This window comes from Phoxinus phoxinus, assembly GCF_949152265.1.
Source record: "Phoxinus phoxinus genome assembly, chromosome: 17".
NCBI classification, from domain to species: domain Eukaryota; kingdom Metazoa; phylum Chordata; class Actinopteri; order Cypriniformes; family Leuciscidae; genus Phoxinus; species Phoxinus phoxinus.
This window is the reverse complement of record NC_136892.1, coordinates 28,217,402-28,240,662: the sequence shown is the minus strand read 5'-3', so window position 1 is coordinate 28,240,662 and position 23,261 is coordinate 28,217,402. Positions and strand designations below refer to the sequence as shown.

At 37.3% G+C, this 23,261-nt stretch overlaps 1 protein-coding gene across 2 annotated transcripts in view; it reads left to right on the top strand.

Annotated features, from left to right (window-relative positions):
• Window positions 1-16,868, top strand: part of col5a1 (procollagen, type V, alpha 1) — a 102,946-nt gene extending 86,078 nt beyond the window's left edge. The window contains exons 44-66 of one of the 2 annotated variants that reach the window (XM_079586878.1): window positions 449-502; window positions 749-802; window positions 895-1,002; window positions 1,931-1,984; window positions 2,082-2,189; window positions 5,890-5,943; window positions 6,035-6,142; window positions 6,551-6,604; window positions 6,695-6,748; window positions 6,855-6,908; window positions 7,074-7,127; window positions 7,224-7,331; window positions 8,435-8,488; window positions 8,580-8,633; window positions 8,824-8,931; window positions 9,029-9,082; window positions 9,378-9,413; window positions 9,556-9,609; window positions 10,919-11,180; window positions 11,737-11,849; window positions 13,797-13,865; window positions 16,342-16,575; window positions 16,658-16,868. In XM_079586878.1, coding sequence (XP_079443004.1) covers window positions 449-502; window positions 749-802; window positions 895-1,002; window positions 1,931-1,984; window positions 2,082-2,189; window positions 5,890-5,943; window positions 6,035-6,142; window positions 6,551-6,604; window positions 6,695-6,748; window positions 6,855-6,908; window positions 7,074-7,127; window positions 7,224-7,331; window positions 8,435-8,488; window positions 8,580-8,633; window positions 8,824-8,931; window positions 9,029-9,082; window positions 9,378-9,413; window positions 9,556-9,609; window positions 10,919-11,180; window positions 11,737-11,849; window positions 13,797-13,865; window positions 16,342-16,575; window positions 16,658-16,804 — 2,049 coding nt within the window. In that variant the 3' untranslated portion in view covers window positions 16,805-16,868. Of the gene's footprint in view, window positions 1-448; window positions 503-748; window positions 803-894; window positions 1,003-1,930; window positions 1,985-2,081; window positions 2,190-5,889; window positions 5,944-6,034; window positions 6,143-6,550; window positions 6,605-6,694; window positions 6,749-6,854; window positions 6,909-7,073; window positions 7,128-7,223; window positions 7,332-8,434; window positions 8,489-8,579; window positions 8,634-8,823; window positions 8,932-9,028; window positions 9,083-9,377; window positions 9,414-9,555; window positions 9,610-10,918; window positions 11,181-11,736; window positions 11,850-13,674; window positions 13,744-13,796; window positions 13,866-16,341; window positions 16,576-16,657 lie in introns of both variants that reach the window. The other variant, XM_079586877.1, reaches the window with a different exon arrangement.
• The last annotated feature ends 6,393 nt before the right edge of the window (window positions 16,869-23,261 follow it).

Here is a 23,261-nt window from a genome sequence, read left to right as displayed (position 1 = left end):
GCATGAATTCATTAAATATATTAAATTTGACAGCAAAGACATTTATAATGTTGCAAAAGATTTTTATTTAAAAAAGATGCTGCTCTTTTAAACTTTCTATTCATCAAAGGGTATTTATCACTGTTTCCACAAAAATATTAAGCACAACAGCATTTCTTGTTGCAATAATAAGAACTGTTTCTTGAGCAGCAAAGCAGCATATTAGAATGATTTCTGAAGGATCATGTGACACTGAAGACTGGAGTAATGATGCTGTAAATTCAGCTGTACATCATGAATATGATGATCATAAAATACCATGGTATCACCATCTGAGACCATTATTGCACTATCGTCCACAATATAATATGTTAGACAGACATCACCAAGAACAACAGATATTGTATTTGTTCTATCATGTGACCAATTTGCAGATATTTATATATGTAAATGCCTTGTATTGTGACAGGGCGAGATCGGAGAGCCGGGACAGAAGGGAGGCAAAGGTGACAAGGGCGAGCAGGTGAGTCACTCCGAATTCACTGTTTACATTTACATTTCAGTTCAGACTGAAATAATAATTTATTCAAGAGTCCCTGTTCGGATTCGTCTGTTTGTTTGTGTCGTTCTCCCATGACGCCATTCGCTCTGTTATTACCACTGTGCGGTGATGAATAAAGATGTTATGGAAATCAATTAGCTTGCTTATTTCTTTCTTTCTTCTTTCTTTTCTTTTCCCATTTCTCTCGCTCTTTCTGCCGTTCTTCAGGGTCCTCCAGGGCCTACCGGTCCCCAAGGTCCTAGTGGTCAGCCGGGCCCTTCTGTAAGTACTCTGAAATATCCATGTCTCATACCGTATGTTGTATGTCTTGCTGCGGTATAAGCAGTGTTAGTGATGTCACTTCCTCCCTGCAGGGTGCTGATGGAGAGCAAGGTCCCAGAGGTCAGCAGGGTCTTTTTGGACAGAAGGGAGATGAGGGCTCACGAGGCTTCCCAGGACCACCCGGACCTGTCGGCCTTCAGGTTAGATGGCTGAGTTTGTTTTCTGCTTGTTTAAAGTCAACATGATATAAGCGTATTTTTCAAATACACTTTGTGGGTCGTATAGCGCACACTTGACAGCGGTAACTCTAAGTACGGCAAATAAAATGTTGGCGCGATTCGGTTCGCTCAATGATGTACCTGATGATTTTGGAATAAATTATTTTAAATGTTGTTCATTGTTGTATATCATCACGTAAAAATCAGAAAGCACAAGCTTTTTTTGGTTGTTATGTGATGAGACAATAGATGAAATACAAGTGATAAGAAATCAGTCATGTCATAAAAATTGGCATTACAAGACTGGAGAAATGTGTAACAGACACATTGCAGTGCACAATGGTAAATTATTTGTTTTTTTGTGCGTTTTTCTTAAAATGAAGTTAATTTTGGCTGCATGTCACATTATTTTTTGTTTATCCAGAGCTTCACACCGGAGGCCTTTTATCATGCTGATGTTTTTCAAACCGAATAATCCACACATAAGATGCTAAGTCAAAAGATGCACAAGTATTTGCATTTAGTATACAGATGTTCACTCTAACAGTAGATAGAAATGTACCAATTATTCTGCCCAATTTTGAAGCACACTTCTATATAAAACTCCATGTAATTGCTTAAATTGCATCCAGTGTTGTTGAAAACTGCTCAAACAAGCAAGCTTTATTCGGAAAGTTTTTTTATGTAATGGTAAAAGAAATCACAGTTTAAAATGAACGATGGTCAACGTCATAAAGAACGACAACTCTGATCCAACGCCTGGATTTTTCGCGATTACCGGCTGATTTTGGTAACATAACGAACAAAACCCGAATAGCCACCCTGGATCCGAATCACATGTGCCATAACAACACCTTTTGGAAAAAAGGAAGGTTTGCGATTGGTTTAACTGATTTGTGGTTGTGTGCAGGGCTTGCCTGGACCCCATGGTGAGAAAGGAGAGACTGGTGATGTCGGTCAAATGGTACAACCCCACATCTATAAAACCAGCTTGGTAAAATGTACATTTCATTTAATAGAAACAGAGTTTCCTCATTGTATTTTCTTGACTTTTCTCTCAGGGTCCACCCGGTCCACCGGGCCCCAGAGGCCCCTCCGGACCCCCAGGAGCTGACGGACCACAGGGACCTCCGGGAGGTATCGGAAACCCAGGAGCAGTGGGAGAGAAGGTAAGGAAGCATCGTGCGCAAAACACTCTTTAATTTGATTTTAATTAGAAACTGACAGCCTTAATGATCTGAGGGATGTGTCAGACGCAATGATCGCACTTGTGTGTGTGTGTGTGTGTGTGTGTGTGTTATAAAGTTGCTGTCGTGCTCTGTCAGTTCAGGATTTGCAGGTCTCTCTGGAGAAGGTGACTGAAGTGTTTCCTGTGTAGGTGTTTGCTTGTGTGTCTGTGAGGTTGAGATTGATTCTGTGTAGTTTAATGTGTAGAATGAATTATAAGTAAGCCATTCATAGGTTGATATCCCCAAAAACGGTAACCCTACATTTCTGTGACACGGGTCGTTTGAGCGGCATGACCAGCAACACTAGCTGAACCGTTATTTGTCATATACAGTATAGTTTGTATGCAATGATGACCCTGTATAGATGTACAGTATGTATAGACTGGTGTACAGGCAGCTTTGTTTGTTCTGATCAAAGTTATTTAATAATAATAATAATAATATATAATTTTATTAAAGAGTATAATTTAATTTAACTTGTTAAGCAATGACCATGTAGATTTATCAGCAGATTTGTTCATTCTAATTAGAATGATTTAATAATAATAATAATAAAACATATGTTTATCTAGTATATAACAATAATATAATTTGTAATTTGGGACTATACAACAAGGAAATGTATTGTTAGCTTTGTTTAATCTAATTAGAGTGATTTATTAATAATAATACCTCTGTGTATCTAGTATATAATAATTAAAATACATTTAATTTGTAAGCAATGGTTAAACAAGAAGGTGTTAATTTAATTTAATTTAATTTAAATTGTAAGCAAATACTACACAGTACATCTTGATAGCTTTGTTAATTCTAATTAGAGTGATTTAATAATGCCAATTATAATAATAGTAATTATTATTATTGCTGAAAATACATTACTGAAATTCAAAATGATGTTGTTTTTGTGACAGCAGATAAGTAATTCAATTGTCATTAAAATGAGACATTTTTAACAAAGTAATGCAAGATAATGTAAAAAAATATTCATGGCTGGTGAAGTATCTCAATTTAGTCGCCATTTTTAGTGGCAAAAACACAATTTTGAGCCTGTTCATGTGTGACGAGAGAAAGAAAGAGATTGTTTTCTTCATTAAATAATTAAACATGCTTTACTCACCTGGAAAAAGTATGATATTATGGCATACATTCAGTAAGTACACTGTAAAAAGTGATCAGTTGACAGGAAAAAAACCTGTTGCCTTAAAATTATTAACTAAATAAAACTTCATGCGTAATTGAAAAAATTAATTTATGTGGAATTGTCAAGTTCACATAACTTAATTTTTTTAATTATGCATGGTTTATTTAATAATTTTAAGGCAATGGGTTTCCTCACTTTTTTAAGTTTTTACTTTACAAAAGCGCATTCTGATTATGCCATGCGCAGTGAGAGTGTTTGTGTGTTTATGGAGTGTGACCGTGAGAGGTGCGTGTTGCATCTTTCTGAGCGAACAGACTCGCATGACTGCGCTCGGATCACCTCAGCACCGTCCACTGCAATATTGTTTAATATGGCACTTCAGCACTATTGTTCTGCCACAGAACCAAGGACCCATTTCAGTTCTGCTTAGAGAGGAGTTTTGCCCAGAGAAATGACCCAGAAAAACACAGCTGAGGGGAGGACTCAAAGAAAACAGATAAAGATGATAGAATGAGGGCTGGAGACAAGGCTGTTTGGTGTTAGTCTGTGAAGATTTACCTCGGCACTTCACTCTGACAGACCTCTTATCCCACTACAGAGAGAGAGAGAGAGAGAGAGAGAGATATCACAATCTGACACACACACACACACACACACACACACACACACACACACACACACACACACACACACACACACACGAATGATGCAGTTCAGCAGTCAGAGAGACTCTTAATCCCTCTATATGGCACACACACACACACACACACACACACTTAAACAGCCTCTCTAAAGCACAGAGAAGGACTCTTAAACAGGTTTACAAGCACGAGAGAAAGCATGTTTCCGGTTAAACAGATGTAGTTCTTTCAAAGCAGGAAAGGAAGGGAAGGTTGAATGTTTTTTGAATGTTTACTGTCACAAACTGACTGTTTTGATCAGGGATAGGAATTGAAAACCGGTTCCACTCCAGAACCGGTTCTAAGTTTTATGAACCATCGATATTGTATGCACTCGACATTAACGACTCCAATTCGCGAACTAATGACTCCTTTGAACCGATTCTTTTTAATAAATGGTTAAAACAACTGATCTTTCCAACACTGAACTCACGAGACGTCTGAATCGGTGTATAACTAATCGGTAACACTTTACAAAAAGGTTCTATTCATTACATAAATTACGTAAAAAGTACAGTTTGCTTACTCAAGTGTAAGCTTTAAAACAGAGAAGCATGCCGGAGAAGCATATGACTACTTTTTTCCCCACACAGTGCTATCAGGAATCGATAAGAGAATCGTTAAAGAATCGGATCGATAAGCAGAATCGTCAGTGGCATTAATATTGATATTGATAAAATCTTATAAATTCCCATCCCTAGTTTTGATACAGTGTTTTATTAGTGTTTTGCTAACAAGCATCACTATTATTGCTCTTTGAATTTATCGTATCAGTCGATTGGATATTTAATTGTGCATGCTCATTTTCCCTTATAGTGCCATTATCTAATGTCCACTTAAAGGTCATCTTTAAAAGTACTAATAATTTAATAACACTGTTAAATGTAACCTTTAACAAATCTCAAAGTTAATATTTCATACTGTACAGTACACTATAATGTTGCAATCCATAAAATTCACTCGTAGCATTATAACAATAGTATAGAATTCTACATGTGTTATTTTTTTATTAAAAAATAGTGTAGGATTTTTTATTTCAGTTTATTTATTTACACAAAATAGTATATCATTTTTTATTTCAGCCATTTATTTATTTATTTTCAGTTATTTTATTTTTTTTATATATATATATATATAATAGTGTAGACATTTTTGGTAATTTCTATTTAATTTTTATTAATAATTGTTTTTATTTTGACAAAATAGTATAGAATTTATTTTCAGCTGTTTATCGGTTATCAGTCATAACATAAAAATAATTATCAGCTTATCGATATCAAGCTAAATTAAACAATGAAATAAAACAGTTTAAATATCACATAGATTTACATTGAAGGAGGGACCAGAGTCATATATGGACACCAGAATATTAAATGAACTTGTGATTAGGCTTTATTAACTTAGTCCAGTAAGGAACTACCTAGCAACCTAAAAACACTCAAAACACCTTAGCAACCACCCACAGTTAGTTGGCAGTTAGTTTTGCACCTGCATCAACACTCACTTCTTCAGAAAATCTGCAAGTCTTCTTGTCATCACTCAGTGTCATCGCTTCATTCAAAACTGTCTGGATATATTATGATTTTCATTCTCATCTGATAGCTGAAGGAAGTGGTCATCGTCAAGGTCATTTGTTTGTCTGAATATTGATTTTCATGCTAGAATGTGCCGTTCTGAGGAGGAAAGCAGATTTGCTGACGAGACAGTGAATAATGATGCTGACGTGCTCTTCTGTCCAGCGGAGAAAATCTCTGTAGTGTTTGGGAGGAAAATAGTGTGGGATACCATGTTTAACTTACATCTCTCTGTGTTTCTGTAGGGAGACTCTGGTGAAGCAGGAGAACCAGGTCCACAGGGAGACCTCGGCCCTCCGGTACGGCAAAAAACACTTACAAACAAACAAACAAAACTGCTGAAAGTCTCTGAATAACACACGCATATTTCATACCTCGTGTGTGTTCTAGGGTCCAAGAGGAGAGCGAGGAGAAAAGGGAGAGTCCGGACCCGCTGGTTCCGCTGGTCCCCCCGGACCAAAAGGACCACCAGGAGATGATGGTCCTAAAGGAAGTCCTGTAAGTTCCCACCGCGCTCACATCTGATGCTTTATTTTGTGTCTGAAACATACACTCTTTAAAAACTTTCCAAAGTGGGTTCTCGCAGCAACGGCATAGAAGAACCATTTTGGATTCCCTAAACAAAGAAACTCTCTTTAAGGAACCATTTTCTCCTTGTGTAAAAAATATGCAAGTAATCTGTAAAAGAACCTTTTGTGCAATTGAAAGGGTCCTTGGATGTTAAAGGTTCTTCATGGAACCATTGATGCCTTTAATTTTAAGAGTGTATTATAGGTTCTGCTTGCTGATTGGTCAATAAACATGGCGCCTTACTGTTAAGCAAAACACACTTACAGTATAAGACCATGCAATTATGCATTTTTGATCAAATATAAAACTATTGAAACGTTTTGGTTTGATTTCCAGGGTCCAAGTGGTTTCCCTGGTGATCCCGGTCCTCCTGGAGAGCCAGGTCCTTCTGTAAGTACTATTAATGTTTGAATGTAGTTGTTACAAAGACATTTTCAGGTTGTTTCCAGGAAGTGACATCACTTTTTCTTCCTCCTGCAGGGTTTGGATGGTGCTCCGGGTGATAAGGGTGACGATGGAGAGTCCGGTCAGCCAGTGAGTATGCTTTAATAAAATGTGAAATCTCTGGTGTCGGCTGCATGCATATGTGTGTTTTATAACGATTGCTGCTTTTATGATGCTGTTTATTTGTTTATAACAGGGATCCCCTGGACCTACTGGTGAAACTGGCCCTACTGGCCCTCCAGGAAAGAGAGTGAGTAATGCTTTAGACATCATTTAAATGCATTGAACGTGAGTGCAAAATTAACTTTTTATCACACCTGGAGCCAAAAATATCTCTGACTACCCATATATATTAATATTACTATTAATATTAATATATTTTCAATAATATACGGATATATGTTTTTTTCTTTAGGGACCTCATGGGCCTGCTGGACCTGAAGGAAGACAGGGAGAGAAGGGTGCCAAGGTAACATGCACACACTTGCATGCAGTTCTATTAGAGTCAGTCACAAAAACCGTACTGCATTGGTTTCAATGGTTTTGTGTCTTGTCTGTGAATCAGGGTGAATCTGGTCTGGAGGGTCCAGCTGGTAAGACGGGTCCAGTTGGCCCTCAGGGAAGCCCAGGAAAACCTGGTCCTGAGGGTCTGAGAGGTGTGCCTGGACCAGTGGTGAGTGATAATGGCCCAGCCTGACAGCCATACACAGCTCATGTCAGATTTTATGTCAAAAGTAGCCTATTTAGTGAACATACCCGGGTTAATATTTCACTACAAAATCAAAATGATCACAAAACCAGTCACAAGTAGCACGGGTATTGTATGGGTCAAAATTACTGATTTTTCTTTTATGCCAAAAATCATTAGGCTATTAAGTAAAGATCATGTTCCATGAAGATATTTTGTAAATTTCCTACCATAAATATATAAAACATTTTTTTTTGAGTGAATGCAGCACAATCGCGAACATAAATGGACAACTTTAAAGGCGATTTTCTTAATGTTTAGATTTTTTTGCACCCTCAGTTTCCAGATTTCCAAGATTATTTATTCAGCTTTCAGATGATGTATAAATCTCAATTTAAAAAAATTGACCCATGTGACCCATGTGGTTTTGTGGTCCATGGTCACATATATATTGTGCACAAAGAAACTGGAGCCATTGATTTCATATTTTTCTTTTAACATTATAATTAAAAAATGTTTTATATATAACTTACGCATTTCTAGAATGCAACAAAAATTACTTAATAATAAATTAAACATCAAAGTTTTATTTTAAAGATCAATGAAGCTCTTTCTCCTCAATTATCACATTAAATGTATACATTATCCTTAATTTTCCTCATTACCGTAACATGAAATTTATATTAATGCTCCAAAATATTATTGAACAGCTGAAACTTTAGTTTTTACAGTATCAATCATGCTATATATATATATATATATATATATATATATATATATATATATATATATATATAGCATATATATTATATAGCATATATATTATTATATATATATGCTATAATATTATTATATAGCATATATATTATATATTATATTGTATATATATATATATAGAACACATGCTAGTATTTTAATGTGTGCTATATTTTTTCTCTTTCAATTTTTTGTTGAAAAAATACTAACAATTTGAGCAAGAATCATCCTTTCAACTTCTAAGATATAACACCATAGCTCATATTCAGTTGTGTCTATGGCAGTGATTCTGATTTGGTGGTAATAAATGTATCTGCTTGGTTCTGATGTAGGGAGAACAAGGACTGCCTGGTACCCCTGGACCTGATGGACCCCCTGGACCGATGGTACCAACATGTTATTCCTCTGGGAATGAGTTCATTACAGTCCAAATGACAATCCGCAGTCCTCACTCTCTTATCTTTCTCTCGCTCTCAGGGTCCTCCTGGCCTGCCTGGACTGAAGGGAGATACTGGGATTAAAGGTGAAAAGGTGAGAGAAGCAAATTCCTCTTTGACACTCCTAATTTCCCGGACTAATGCTGTCTAGGTAGGTAGCTTACTAGACAGTTTTCTGAAACAAAGCTGTAGTAATGACTTAATGGCCCTAACTTGCACCCATTGCAAATGACTTTGTACGCCGACGCATGTATCATTCCTATTTTGCATTTGGGTTGTTTCAGGGTCATCCCGGTCTCATTGGACTCATTGGACCTCCAGGAGAACAGGGAGAGAAGGGAGACAGAGGGCTGCCGGGTCCACAGGGAACTTCAGGACTTAAAGGAGACAATGTATGGAAAACGTTTACACTCATACAGCAATAAAGACTAATATAAACTTTCTGTATTTTCGTAAAGCAGTCTTTAAAATCGGTGTCTTTCTCTACAGGGTATTGCAGGTCCCTCTGGACCTCTTGGACCCATTGGACCCCCTGGTCACCCGGTACCACTTTCTAACATTTCTTTGAAAACTTTTGATGTACACTAAAGGTTCTTAGGTTCAGCATATAACTTTTGTCTTATCAAGAACCATTTTTGCCTTTTCAGTTAAATATGTTTTTTTAGGAGATTAAAAATGTTCATTCTGTTATTGTTTGGAGACTGCAGAATAAAATCATTTTAAACGGTTCTCCTATGGCATCATCAAAAAATACATTTTGGTTAGATGTTATTATTTCATATGTAAAATGTAATAAATTCTTCATTGTGATTTATATTTGTGTTTCACTTCTGCTCAGGGTCCTCCTGGTCCTAAAGGTGCTAAAGGATCATCTGTAAGTTATTCATGTTCTTATTTAAACATTCCTGTTCATTTAATTTGTGTTTTTAATTGGAATATTCATTTATCATCTTTAATTAGCTCTGATTTGTTTAGCACCCCTTTGGCTAAACCTATTTCTGGTTCTGTCTCTATAGGGTCAGACTGGCCCGAAGGGGGAAACTGGAGTCCCGGGACCTCCTGGAGCTCCTGTACGTAACTAGGTCCAACACAAAATTGAACTATAAAACAAGGCAAACCGAACACATAAACAGGTTATTCCACTGTGAAGACAACTGCATAATTGAACAGATGATTTTGCGGTAGATGTTACATAAGTATAATTGAGGTCTATTATGTTGTGTAAACCGAATCTGTTAATATTCCTCTGAGAGATTCTGTGGTTATTGCTTCCTTGAGAAAACCTGATATTTCATATCTACAAATTGTATTGGTTTCTGTTTCCACACACTGAGTACAACAGCTTCAGGACACAGAGAGAAATGCAAGTGTTCAGTTAATGTCAGTGTAAAGTTCTAATTGTTTAGATGTACTGTATTATCATCGGGTTTTTTTAGGTTTATTACTGTAGTTTTTATTACTGGGCTTTTTGCAGAGTCAGAAATAGAACAGGAAACAATTAGAAGTGTGAAGAATGTTATTCTAACCAACTTGCAAACTTTCCAGAAAAGCCATAGAAACCACCCAAAACACCCTAGTTACTGCCTAGTGATGGCTTCTCAAATACCCAGAACATCTTAGAAAGCACAAAGTAACATCCTAGCAAACATTTGCACGGTCAAGCACTACTCATGTTTTCCAACAAATGAAGTAACGGCCTGGCAACCACTTAGAACATCCTAGAAGCTATTCAGAACACCTTAGCAAACTGCCTAACAACACCCTAGTAACCACCCAAATGTTGTGAATTTTGCACAAGCAATTTTCCAACAATTTAGTAGCGGCCTAACAACCAAAACAAAAAACCCACTAGCGACCACCCAGAAGTTCTTAGCAGTCACTTAGAACACCTTAGCAACTGCTTAACAACACCCTAGTAACCACCCAAACATTGTCATAACAAATTTTACACAACAAAGCAAATACCTATGAACCACCCAAAATATCCTAGCAATACCCTAGCAACAACTTAGAACACTCTAGCTGCCACCCAGAAAACCCTAGGAACTACTTATAACACCTTAGCAAATGCCTAGCAACACCCTAGTAACCACCCAAACATTGAGATGGTGAATTTTATATGGGTAAGCACCACCACATGTTCCAACAGTTGAGTAGCAGCCTAAAAACCACATAGCAAAACCCTAGCAACTATCTGAAATGTCCCATAAACATCCCAGTAACTGCCTAAAACACACTGGAAACCACCCAGAAGATCCTAGCTGTCACTCAGAACACTTTAGCATCTGCATAACAACACCTAAGCAACCAGCCAAACATTGTGAATTTTAAACCTATACTCGGTATGACGTGAATATTAACGGTTGTCTTCTCGTCTAGGGTCCACCTGGTGATGTCATCCACCCTCTGCCCATGCAGTCCAGCCCGAAACGGGCAAAGAGGAACATTGATGCCAGCCAGGTGATGGACGACGCTGCAGATGCCAACTACAAAGACTATGAGGATGGCATGGAGGAGATATTCGGCTCTCTGAACTCTCTCAAACTGGAGATTGAACAGATGAAACATCCGCTGGGCACACAGAGTAACCCCGCCCGCACCTGCAAAGACCTACAGCTGTGCCACCCGGATTTCCCAGATGGTAACACACACACACACACACACACACACGCACACACACACGCACACACACACTTCATCAGCTGCGCAACTACCTCTTTGATGCTAGAAGAGATTGTAAAACGAATCCATATGAATTGAGCGGTTTAGTCCAAATTTTCTGAAGAGACTTGATTGCTTTATATGATTAATTTAGTCTTTTACTCACATATAAACATTGATCAGCGAACATAAACAGAGGCTCAACCGAACCTGCTTGACGCACGAGAACAAACCTCATTGCGGAAACACAAACGCGCTGCGTAACACGAGAATGAACCTCATTGGTTCTCACATGTCAAGTCTAGCGAACCTGCTTGAGCTTCCGTTTACCACAACTGATGTTTGAGTTGATGAAATTTTTATATGTGAATAAAAGCCCAAATTCAAACTGTTCATCATATAAAGCGACCGAGTCTCTTCAGAATTTTTGTATTAAACCGCTCAATTCATATGGATTAGTTTTACGATCTTCTTATGAACTTTTCAACATAGTGCCTTTAGCTTATGATGGATCGGCCTTCTTCCTCTCTTTTCAGGCGAATACTGGATTGATCCGAACCAGGGCTGCTCCAGAGACTCTTTCAAAGTGTACTGTAACTTCACAGCGGGTGGCGAGAGCTGCATCTTCCCCGAGAAAAAGAGTGAAGGGGTGAGAAATGTTCTCCACAAAACACTTTAGGACGACTTCCCAACAGTCCAGATCTAGGGTAAAACAGTTCTGATGTCAGAATCACAATGCACAACAACACTTTTAAAAGTATCACACATCTAAATTAAGGATGAACACACTAAATTCAACTCGCATTTCAAGTACAGTCGATGGATTCCTGAAAAACCTCCAGAGATTCATGTTCAGCTTAGCATGCTGAGAGGAATACGACTGTTCAATATGTCACTGTCTTATGGTCACATCTGATTTTCACCGGATTTGCTGTTTATTTATTTTTTTGTCCACTGAAAATCTATGGGAAGATGTACCCATCACATCATAATGACATATTGAACGGGCTGTACTTTCTGTCACAGACTGTATTTTCTGTTCACATCAAACTGATACGAGCAACTCGGCTCAAGATTTATTCTGTATTAGATTCTGCACACAAGTGTGATGAGTTACTTGCCTTAATGAGTCTCAGAATCAGCGTCACAGATGGAGAATCACTCAGTGGGGTGTGAAGGTGACTCTCACAGACAGACAGCAGAACTAACTTCCGCAGGTTCACCCTTCACTCCAGCAGATGCAGACAACAACAGGCAATAACCTCCTCAGGCCTGTTCTCCCCAAGCACACATATTTGCCTTGGCAAGCTATTCATTCAAACCAACCCTTGCGTTTTGATGGACTCTCTTCACACTGGATGCATCATTTTTTGGGGGCCAAGTTTTAGGTTATTTTTTGTTCACTTAGCAAAAGACCAAGTGTAATTTTTTGCCTCACATAAATGGTATAAAGTATACGATATGACCCCCATAACAATGGATGTGAAAATGAATCCTGAAAGAAAATCCTTTTTTTATTACTATTTTATTAGGCTTTTACTCACATTGTTATTTGTTCAGCAAAAATATTGTATATAATTAAGTTAAATTAGTAGATTTAAAAAATAATTTTTATTAAAAAAAAATTTCAAGGCTTTTTTTTAGTTTACTGTTTACTCAGTAAAACAAATTATTTCATAAAATAATTTTTTTATGGTTATTGTACATGAATGTTATGACCCCCTTAACACTGGATGTGAAAACGTACCTTGAAAAAAAAAAATATGTATATATATAGCAAAAAAAATGTATATAAATATTTTATATATATATATATATATATATATATATATATATATATATATATATATATATATATATAGCAAAATATTTTACACAATTAAATTAAAAATTTGTTAGGTTTTTAATTTTTCGAGGCATTTTTTTGCTTACTGTGTACATAAAATTTTCATAAAAGCAAAATGATATTGTTATTATTTTTAAAACATATTTTGTAGGTTTTTAAGACATTATTTTAGTTCACTCAGCAAGATAAATTCTTTCATTATATTATTATTTTTAAACATTTATTTAGGTTTTTAACTCAATTTAGTTTTTTTAGCAAAACAAATATTATATCATATTATATTATTAATTAATTTTTTTAAAAATATTTTTGTCACTGTTTTTTGTTTGCTCAGCAATAGATATGTATGATTATATATTAGATTAGATTATAGTTGTGTATATAATATTTGCATGGTATTAGTTGTATGGCTGTTGGAATAATGTGATAATATACAACACAACGGCCAAAGACATTCCTCTACATGTGCATGATGGTTACAACATCGTGCAAACTGGATGCAAGAACACGTGAAAGCTCCTGCCTCGCACAGATTGACAACTACACTGAAAAACAGATTCCCACTGGCTCTCTTCTACTCTCCTATTCTCTTCAGTATTGACTCCAGCTAACTCTCTCCTTCTCTCAGGCCAGACTCACCTCTTGGGTGAAGGAGAATCCAGGGTCGTGGTTCAGTGAATTCAAACGTGGTAAACTGGTAAGAGTGACTCCTCTTTTTTTGTCCTCCTGAAACGGTCTCCTATTTTACAGAGCAAAATGGCTCGCTGGCCCAAAGACAGTCCAGGCACTTGGTATAGTCGCTACAAGAGAGGGTCCATGGTAAGTAGGAGTGCATGAGAGAAGGGGCCCGGTGCCGAGGGTCCAGGGACCCTGGGCGATCGGTCTCTTGAAGGCCCGTGCTTCTGCATGCTTCTCGGGTCTCTTCATGGACGAGCATGGTCATCATCAGAACAGAAGCAAAACGTGTGTTTGCACAGACTTATGGGTAATCTGAGGGCTGTGGCTGGAGACATCAGTCAGTCTGTTGACCCCCAAAAATCATTTACAGATTTGTATGTGAAAGGTCTGACTGGTGGAATCCGACCTGTCTTCTGTTCCCGTAAGTTTGAGAAAATCACCTTGAAGTGACTGAGTCAGTTAACATGATCGTAGATCTGCTTCAAACGCTAGTAAGATACTCTCTACAGGACGATAACAGGCTGTATCAAACATCTTCCGGATAAGGTACCTTGTTATAGAACTGCACGCATCTTGTGTGGAGAAGATGAACACTGAAAGCATTTAGATGAGCTCAGTCGAAAGCAGCAAATGGATACGAGGGAAATGTTGACTATAAATATCATTTAGGATTCGTGAATGGCAGTGAAGAGGCGTAACTGACACAGGTACAGTAGGTCACATGATAATGGCAACATGGCGAATGTAGTACGTCCAGATCTCTAAAATATGCTGGGTTGTTTCAACCCAATTTTGGGTCAAATATGGACAAACCCCAAACGTTGGGTTAAAAATGTAATATAAAAATTTAACCCAACGGCTGGGTTTGTCCATATTTGACCCAAAATTGGGTTGAAACAACCCAGCATTTTTTAGAGTGAGATAGTAAGCTGTTCACTGGCGTTTGGAACAGATCCTGTGTCTGTGGAGGATCTCGGTCACTTCACTGAGCTTCTGGGTTCAGTCTCTGTTGACATGCAGCTGTGGTCATGAGGTAATGTGGTCATGGGCAGGTGTTCTCGGTGGGTTGCATGCATGCATGGAAGGTCAATGCATATGAGTGTGTGGGCGGAGTTCCTAATCGTAAGTATATCATGTGTGTGTGTGTGTGTGCATGGAGCATGTGCTCGCTCTCTCAGTCAGACGTGTGTGTGTTTGTGGATCAGAGGAGATGGGAGTTTTCTTCTAAACATGGGTTGGTATATTCAAGAATGAAAACAAAACATTTGCATATTTTCCGTAATGCAAATGTTGCATCACACCACAAGGGGAGAATTTGCATATAAAACAGTACAACTCATTTGAATATATTAGTGATATTTTTCACTGGAGTCTGTAACAAAATCAGTTTAAAATTCATGTTTGAATGTGTAAATGAATTTTGGTGTTTGATACATGCAGAGCATATCTGTACTGGGAAAAGAGTTTTGTGCTCTTACCTGACGGAGGGTCAAAGTTAACCTCAGATAAACGTGTGTGAGGCAGTTGTTTAGCTAGGATGCATTCAATTGATCAAAAGTGAGAAATACATGCTGTTCTTTTGAACTTTGTTCATCAAAGTATCATGAAAAAAGTCAGTTTCTACAAATAAGAATACAATATGAAGCGGCACAACTCTTTTCAACATTGATAATACTAAGATAATATCATTCTAATAGATAATACTATTAGAATGATTTCTGAAGGATCATGTGACACTGAAGACTGGATGCTGAAAATTCAGCTTTGATCACAGGAATAAATTACATTTTAACATATATTTACCGGTAAATAGTTTTTTTTTTTTAGTTGTAATAATATTTAAAAATAACTTTTGAACGGTAGAGTATATACATAAATACATACATACATAGTGGATATAGATAAGTATTTATTCAAAAGGAAAGCTTGACAATAATATCACAAATTCTTTTTGTCTTTTTGTCAGTAAAAGTATTTACTAAATATTTTAAACAAGATACATTTATTGAAGCAAAACTGTAACATTTAAAGATAAAAAAAAATTGTTTTAGAGAATATATCTTATCTTCTTACCACTTTGGAAAAAAAAAGTTCTTAATCTGAAATATTCCTTAAACAAGAAGTTTGTTTCTTTCTTTTTTTAGCCTTTTTTTTGTAATGTTTTTGATGTTGAGCGAAACTGTGCTTGTGTACTCTGTGTAAACATGATAGGTATTGTATTTCTAGACTAAATGTGAACATGACTTATTCATTTCACTTCTGCTGTGAAAAGGCCTTTACATTTGCCAAAAATATATATTTTTGTTAAAAAAACAAAAAACAAAACACAAGCCCAGCCAAGGTGAGAAAAAGTAAATTACTTTACTTTTAAAAAAACTGATGAGTAAAAAAACTCATTACTTTCCATAAAAAGTTACTAAGTAACTCAATTAGTGACTTTTTTAGAGAGTAACTCAATATGGTAACACGTTACTTTTAAAGGTAACATTCCCCAACACAAGTAGTGACCATAAAGTACCATTGGACCGGAGGGGTGTGATGTGTAGTTTTCAGCAGATCCTCAAGGGGGCGTTGTTCCAGCCGTTTTCTAGAACGCATTGTATGTCTCTCTGTGCAGCTCTCGTACGTGGATGCGGAGGGCAATCCGATCGGAGTGGTGCAGATGACATTCCTGCGTTTACTCAGCGCCACGGCTCGACAGAATCTGACCTACAACTGTTACCAGTCAGTGGCTTGGCACGACCAGGATCTGGACAATTACGACAAAGCCATCCGATTCCTGGGCTCCAACGATGAGGAAATGTCTTACGATAACAACCCGTACATCAGAGCCGCCGTCGACGGCTGCGCGGTAAGAGCCAGAAATACGTTTAAACTGAACTCTCTCATAACTTGAGCGATGTTCGTAATGCTCCATTTCTTTCCTCCCGCAGTTGAAAAAGGGCTACGAAAAGACTATTCTTGAGATCAACACACCGAAAGTGGAGCAGGTACCGTTTGTTGACATTATGTTTAACGATTTCGGCGGAGCAACGCAGAAGTTCGGCTTTGACGTCGGACCGGCCTGCTTCATCGGCTAAGACTGCTCAGCGAGCACAGGCGAACAAAACATATTCATTTTCTCCGAAAAAAAACAAAACAAAACACAAGAAAGAAGTAGGATGACTTATTTGTAAAGTTTGGTGTTTCCAAACAAACCCAACAGATACCAAAGTAAGGATAAAAGAAATTTTGAAGAGAGAATGGATGTCTAAACAATGGGTTCTTATAACAGAGCAACCTTTTTAACCTCAGTGTACCCTCCGCATCACATGCAAGTTTTGAAACTGGATGAGGTCATCGCTCATGTCTCTCCCAGCCCCGCCCACTTTACGCTGGTCTGACTCTTTGCTCCTCCCACAGGCTGTATAGACAGATTAGATCCATCTTTTGTATTTCCCGCCTGCTCATGGACCCGCACGTCCGGTTCGGCGTTTTCGTACGAGAAATCTCGTTTGCTTGGGTTTTATGTTGTTCCAATTTCCACTTCTAAGCTTTATGTTTTTTTTTTTTTTGTGCATACTTGTCTTCCGTTCCCTGGAATGGTAATTATATATATAAATATATATAAATATTTTTTTTCTATGTTTGTAAGTACTTTCTGTATATTGTTTTTCTTTCTGGTGAAATGTTTGTTTTGGTTCTGGCTTCAAAACATGCATGTGAACCCATTGAGCGATAGACAGAGCTGCTGGGTATTGGATTTCTTTTTTTATATATAAATCAAACACAAATAAGTTAACTGAACCCTCCCGAAAAAAAAAAAAAAGAGCCTGAGGAAATTTCCAGTGAACCTGAAGTAAAGAAAATAAAGGAAATTATTAAAGTAACAGCAACAAAATGTCTCATTGCAGATGTGAACATCTTTTTGTAATTTAAACAACGAAATGACAATAAAAGTAAGAAACGTGCGTAATGTGAGCATTCATTTGCCACCGGTCGTGTTGAACTGGCTTCCGTGGGTCTGTGAGATCGCGACCCGTGTGCATGAGGGGAATCTCGGATCTGATGTTCATGAATCTGTGCTTCCCTGTATCAGAAGAGCACACCGGAAACACAATATCAGTAAACTAGGTGCTATTTCCTTGTCTGTGGTGCTACCGATATATACCTTTTTTTTTCTTCTTGTGATTGTTTGCTGTAACTGAAAACGGCTCTGCGGTGATGCCCGAGTGGTTCCACGTCCTCCGTCAAAGTCCTAGCATTGCTTCCCGAGGTGGCCAAGTACTTTTATGCATGCCGTAAAATCATATTCGTTTATAGATGAGAACACATTTTTTGTTCTGTTATCATTCCTCGGCACATCTGACAATGTCCAGATTGTTACATATGGAAATAATTGATGGTCTTCCAAAGACTTCAGTTCACACTTTGCATCACAGTGTTCACAGCACAGTCTATTTGCATTAAGAACTGGTAAATTGGAGCAGAATTCCTGTTAGCTGTCGTGTAACATGGACCCTGTAATGTAAAGTGTTGCTCCAGCCAGCTTGAAAACGAGCGGTCGCATTGGAAATGAAACGCCTCTTCACACACTTAAAGTTTTAGCATTGGAAAGCGCTCTGGAGAATTGGCTTGGGACCTTTTGATTAGATATTTTTGGAGGGTTCTGTGAATATTTGAACCGAAACGCTTAGAGGAATGAATAGTTAACTCCGCTTTCCTTCCAAAGAGATTTCTCTTAATTTAAGAGACCGAGAATCAGATTGTCAAGTATGTTGTACATTCGCTTGCGTATATTCCTTCTTCCCGTGTCAGGATTGTGAGGATTTGTTGTCAATGACTAGAGCCATCTTGTTATTCATCTTTTGTCACCTGATATTTTCCTGCACCCCTTTTGTTCCGCTTTTGACCACTAGACCTGCTACTGCAAAATCTTGCTCTCCAATTTTTGATTAAATATGACTTGAACTGTTTCTTTTATGAGGATTCAACATGGAATATGCAGTTTTGACACAATTTTATCAGTACGAAACGAATTTCAACCAATTCTTCTGTATATTTCAAAACCAGCAGTAATGCTGCCAATAAAGTTTATTCTGTTTTGTTGTTTTGTCTTTGTAATGTTTGTTTATTTGTTTTTTTTTTGTGTTTTTTTTGCGGTCGTGTCAAACCTGTGTACGAGCAGATAGAAGAGGTATTGGTTTTGTGTCAATAAATTCAAGTTTACTGTGTCCACCCACCCTTGTATGTCTTTTGAAGCATTAAAACTTTCCTGTATGCATGAAATTGTTAAGCTTTCTTTTGATGTTTCTTCCCACAGCCACAATTTCCTCCACAAAACAATCCTCACAGCGCTCCGATGAACACGGGCCTGTCCTTCATTGTGAAATGGAGAGAGAGCGATGTTTGTTGTAACTCTCTACCAAAGCCCATGTTCCTTTGTAGTATATTTATTGTATTATTTAAAAAAATAATAAATGTTAATTGATACCAGTAGTGTTCTTGATATCTGATAAATATATATATATATCTGATATCAGATATACATCTTTATATCTGAGAACTGTTATCAGTGTGATATATAATGCAGAGATGCTATGAAATATCAGTGGTTATACACACCTGGAACAAAGCCTGAAAAAGCTTTTCTTCAAATTTGTGAGAAAACATTTCAACAAAAAGGGGCATACATTCATTGCACGACATCATCCTGGTAAACATTATGACATGAACAAAAACTGATGATTTTTGATGTTCCAAAAAGCATATTGAGCTTCAATGGAACACTCTAAAAAATGCTGGGTTGTTTCAACCCAAATTTGGGTCAAATATGGACAAACCCAGCCGTTGGGTTACATTTTATTTTATTTGATTAAAAACGTTAACCCGACAGTTGGGTTCATTTGGGTTAAAACAACCCAGCATTTTTTAGAGTGTATAAACACAGTGATGTAAAAATGAGAGACTGTGAGTTTTGACAACCAGATCAATTTTGCTGTTGCTGTGCTAGCCAACAGTATATCTAAATATATTTTTTAAACACATTTCAGAAATATTCCTGGAAATAATTTAAAAATTGCACGACCCTATTTTAACCCATTTGACAGGTCTGTGATGTGAAAACTAATGTTGGCTGACAACCATCAAATGACTTTTTCCCCTTCAAAACATGAAAATGCTTCCTGTGAAACACTATGTACTCTTTGATATTATTAGAATTTATGTTTCTGTTATTTGAAACCCCTTTAGAAGGATTCTGTTTAAACTTCTTGTAGTTTGTAAAAGCTTTTTTTTTGTGTGTGGATGACTTGCAGCAGATAGTGAAGTAAAAGCATCAAGTCATCTTAATTTATGTATTTTTTATTATCAACTTTGTCTTCATTATTATTATTATTATTAAAGGGACTATATTTAAGAATTTTAATGTAACAATTGGTTGTGTAGCTGTGTCCCAATTCAGAGGCTGCATCCTTCACAAACAGCGTTGTTGGATCCAGACTATGGAGAATTATTCTTGTCTGGATGTTAACAGTATCGCTGCAAAGGTATTTCCAACTTAGTTTTACCCCTAAGCAAAGAACGATAAATAACGTTGATGTGTAAGTCAGACCTTGAATCCCGTTCCGTTCTCTTGTACGTTACGTTTGCACGAGCAATAAATAGCTGTTTGCAGTTCACTTAACGGCCACAGATGTCGCTAATAACAAGGGTTACTGAATTCTACATATAGCCCCTTTAATTATAATACAATTTGCAATATTAATTATAAATCAAATCAAGATCTTTCTCTATAACAGAAGGTAAAGTGCACAGAGACAGCTGTAATAACCCAGAGCTCAGTGACTGGAGTCTTTTTCTCAAGAGCCCCGTGTCACTGGCCTAGATGCATCTCAAACAGCCCCGACTGCAGGACGGAGAGCATTAACATATCCGGCACGTCAGCCGGCTCAGCTGTGAGAGGCCAGAAGCACCGTGTTACTCATCCAAACAGTTTAACAGTAAAGAACTAAACTTAATCGTATTCCTCTGATGGTTGACAGATCTTGTTTATCCAGGATTCTCTCTGATGAAACTGCACAAGGTGTTTTTGTTGGGCCTAAAATTAAAACTCTTGTTGCAATATTTATTCAAATGCAGTTGTAGGCCTACTTGCGTAATTTTCTTCCGAAATATCAAACTGACACCCAAAGTCAAACGTGAGAAATCAACTGGCTAATGTACACTGACCATTTAAATTACAGCAACAACAAAACCAGCACAGAACTGCAAAGGCTGCTTAATTCCTCATTTATTTCCAAAAATAAATATTCTATTCCCAAATCAGTGGGCATGTTCAGAATGATATGCATGCTGCCATAGAAACCTACTTGTAAAACTACCTTACATAATATCATGTCAGCCTAATGGTATAAACTATAATAGTTTATGCTATAGTAGCCTATGCATGTATAGCTGATTAGCAGAAGATTTGTACTGTATTTTAGTAGATTATGCTATTATGATGGTGACGCCCTTTTCATTTTGAATTGAATTGTAAAGAAACCTTTTTTTTTTTTACAGTCTATGGGAGAAATGCGACTATAGATACATTTGAGTAAAGTGTTGTGTGTTATTTTTGATACACCAATTTCTCAACAATTTGTTATTTTTAGGACGAAATTCAGCCACCTCAGGTTAAAGGGTAAGTTCGGTATTTTACACTTAAAGCCCTGTTTACAGATCGTATCTGATGAAATAGAACGGTTAAGATTAAAATTTGGATGCTCCAGTCCTGTCCCGAGAATTTTAGGTTTAGTTCGCTTCCCCCCCACAATGGTTGTCTATGTGCACTGGAAGATTCCTTCCTAAAAACACATTAAACTTTCGTTTACAAAGACGTGAAACTCACCGAGTGGTCAGGGGTGTTCACTGGTATGTGCACTCAAAAATCGCTGAAAAAGATGCATTCCAACAGGTTTTATCGTAGTTTTTGTCCAACTCCATTAAGTTGTATTGGATTCGCTGTGTGAGGTAACGTTACGGTATTACTCCGCCGCGGGAAACGGAAATGGGGTTGTTTGTATGCTTTTTGTAGTCTTATGCAGTCGCGGACGCGGTATCGTAGGCTAAGCTATCTAAACATTTTTACAAGATCGAAGCTATCTGTGTCAACTTAGAAATGGATTCCGAGACATTTATATGGGAGGATGACGGTTTTGAGATCGATTTTGATGGACAGGGTTACAGGTTAGAGCCTGAATATTCAGAGGAGGAATTTCTGCAAAGAAAGGCAGAGTTTGAACTGCAGTTGACAACGGAGTCCAGTGTTACGCCTGTTGCCGAAGCTGCTGCTGTCTCAAGGCTTACAGGCACTTGGTGGTGTTCCTTTTGCCACGAATCTTCCCGCAATTCGGAACTGCACAAATTCGCCACATTATTAGCTGTCTGTTTGTAATGCTTTCAATGAAGACAGCGATCTTCTGCTTCTTCTGTGTATATGCCCGTGGTTTGCTTGCAATTGGCAAAGGTGCATTATCGCCACCAACTGGGCTGGGCTCTATTATTCAAGCTCTCAACGGAAGAATCACGGGTGTGACGCGTTTGGCAAAATAGGTCCACAAAAGCTAAATAAACCTAAAATTCTCAGGACAGCAGCATGTGTCCAAATTTTAATCTTAACCGTTCTATTTCATCAGATACGATCTGTAAACAGGGCTTTAAGTGTAAAATACCAAACTTGTCCTTTAAACGAGCTCGGATGAGCGCTAATGAACCGATCATCTAAATTTAGCACGAAATAGCCTCATAACTATGAACATCGGAGAGCATGTTTAAAGATACAGCAAAATTTAAGTAGGCTAAGTGTATAATCTCTCGTGTGATCCCCAAACCGTGTGTTTCTCAACCATGAAAACACGTAAATAAAACAATTTGTGAACGATATGTCACGTGACGTCACATTTACCTCCGTAGATGAAAGTCATTCAATGTGCATTGCTCGGCAGTTTGCTAGAAAACATATGTTGGTTAAGTTCGGCTAATCATACAAAATTGAATTAAAATCATTAAAACAGTGTTTCAACCGTGGAAAGACGTAAAAATAGACTTGTCAACAACATTTCATGTGAGGTTAAACCGCATAATTAGATCTATTATTGAACTATTCTCATTGCTCGTCAGTTCGCTAGATTTTTTTTTTTTTTTTTTTTTTTTTAGTTAAGGTATCAACACAAAATTTAAGGCATTTTAAATAAAACTGGTTCAAAATAAAAATGTTTTTTATCTATAACGGTATTACTGTAAACATGCAAAGTAATGAGGTCATGTGATAACTGAATAATACTGATTGAAATGTTTAGTGTTGCATAAAGTTTCACATACTACATTTAATAAACATAGTATACAGTATGCAGCAGTGAGCAGTATGCCAGTATTTCATTCAAAAAATAGTCTTGAAGCTACTAGCTATATTCTTGAGAATTATTCCTCCAGTGATATAAGCAGAGAGGACGTCATGAAGGACAGCTACAGAAAATAAAGGTTGCTATAATTTATGTACAGCATGAATGAAAGAAT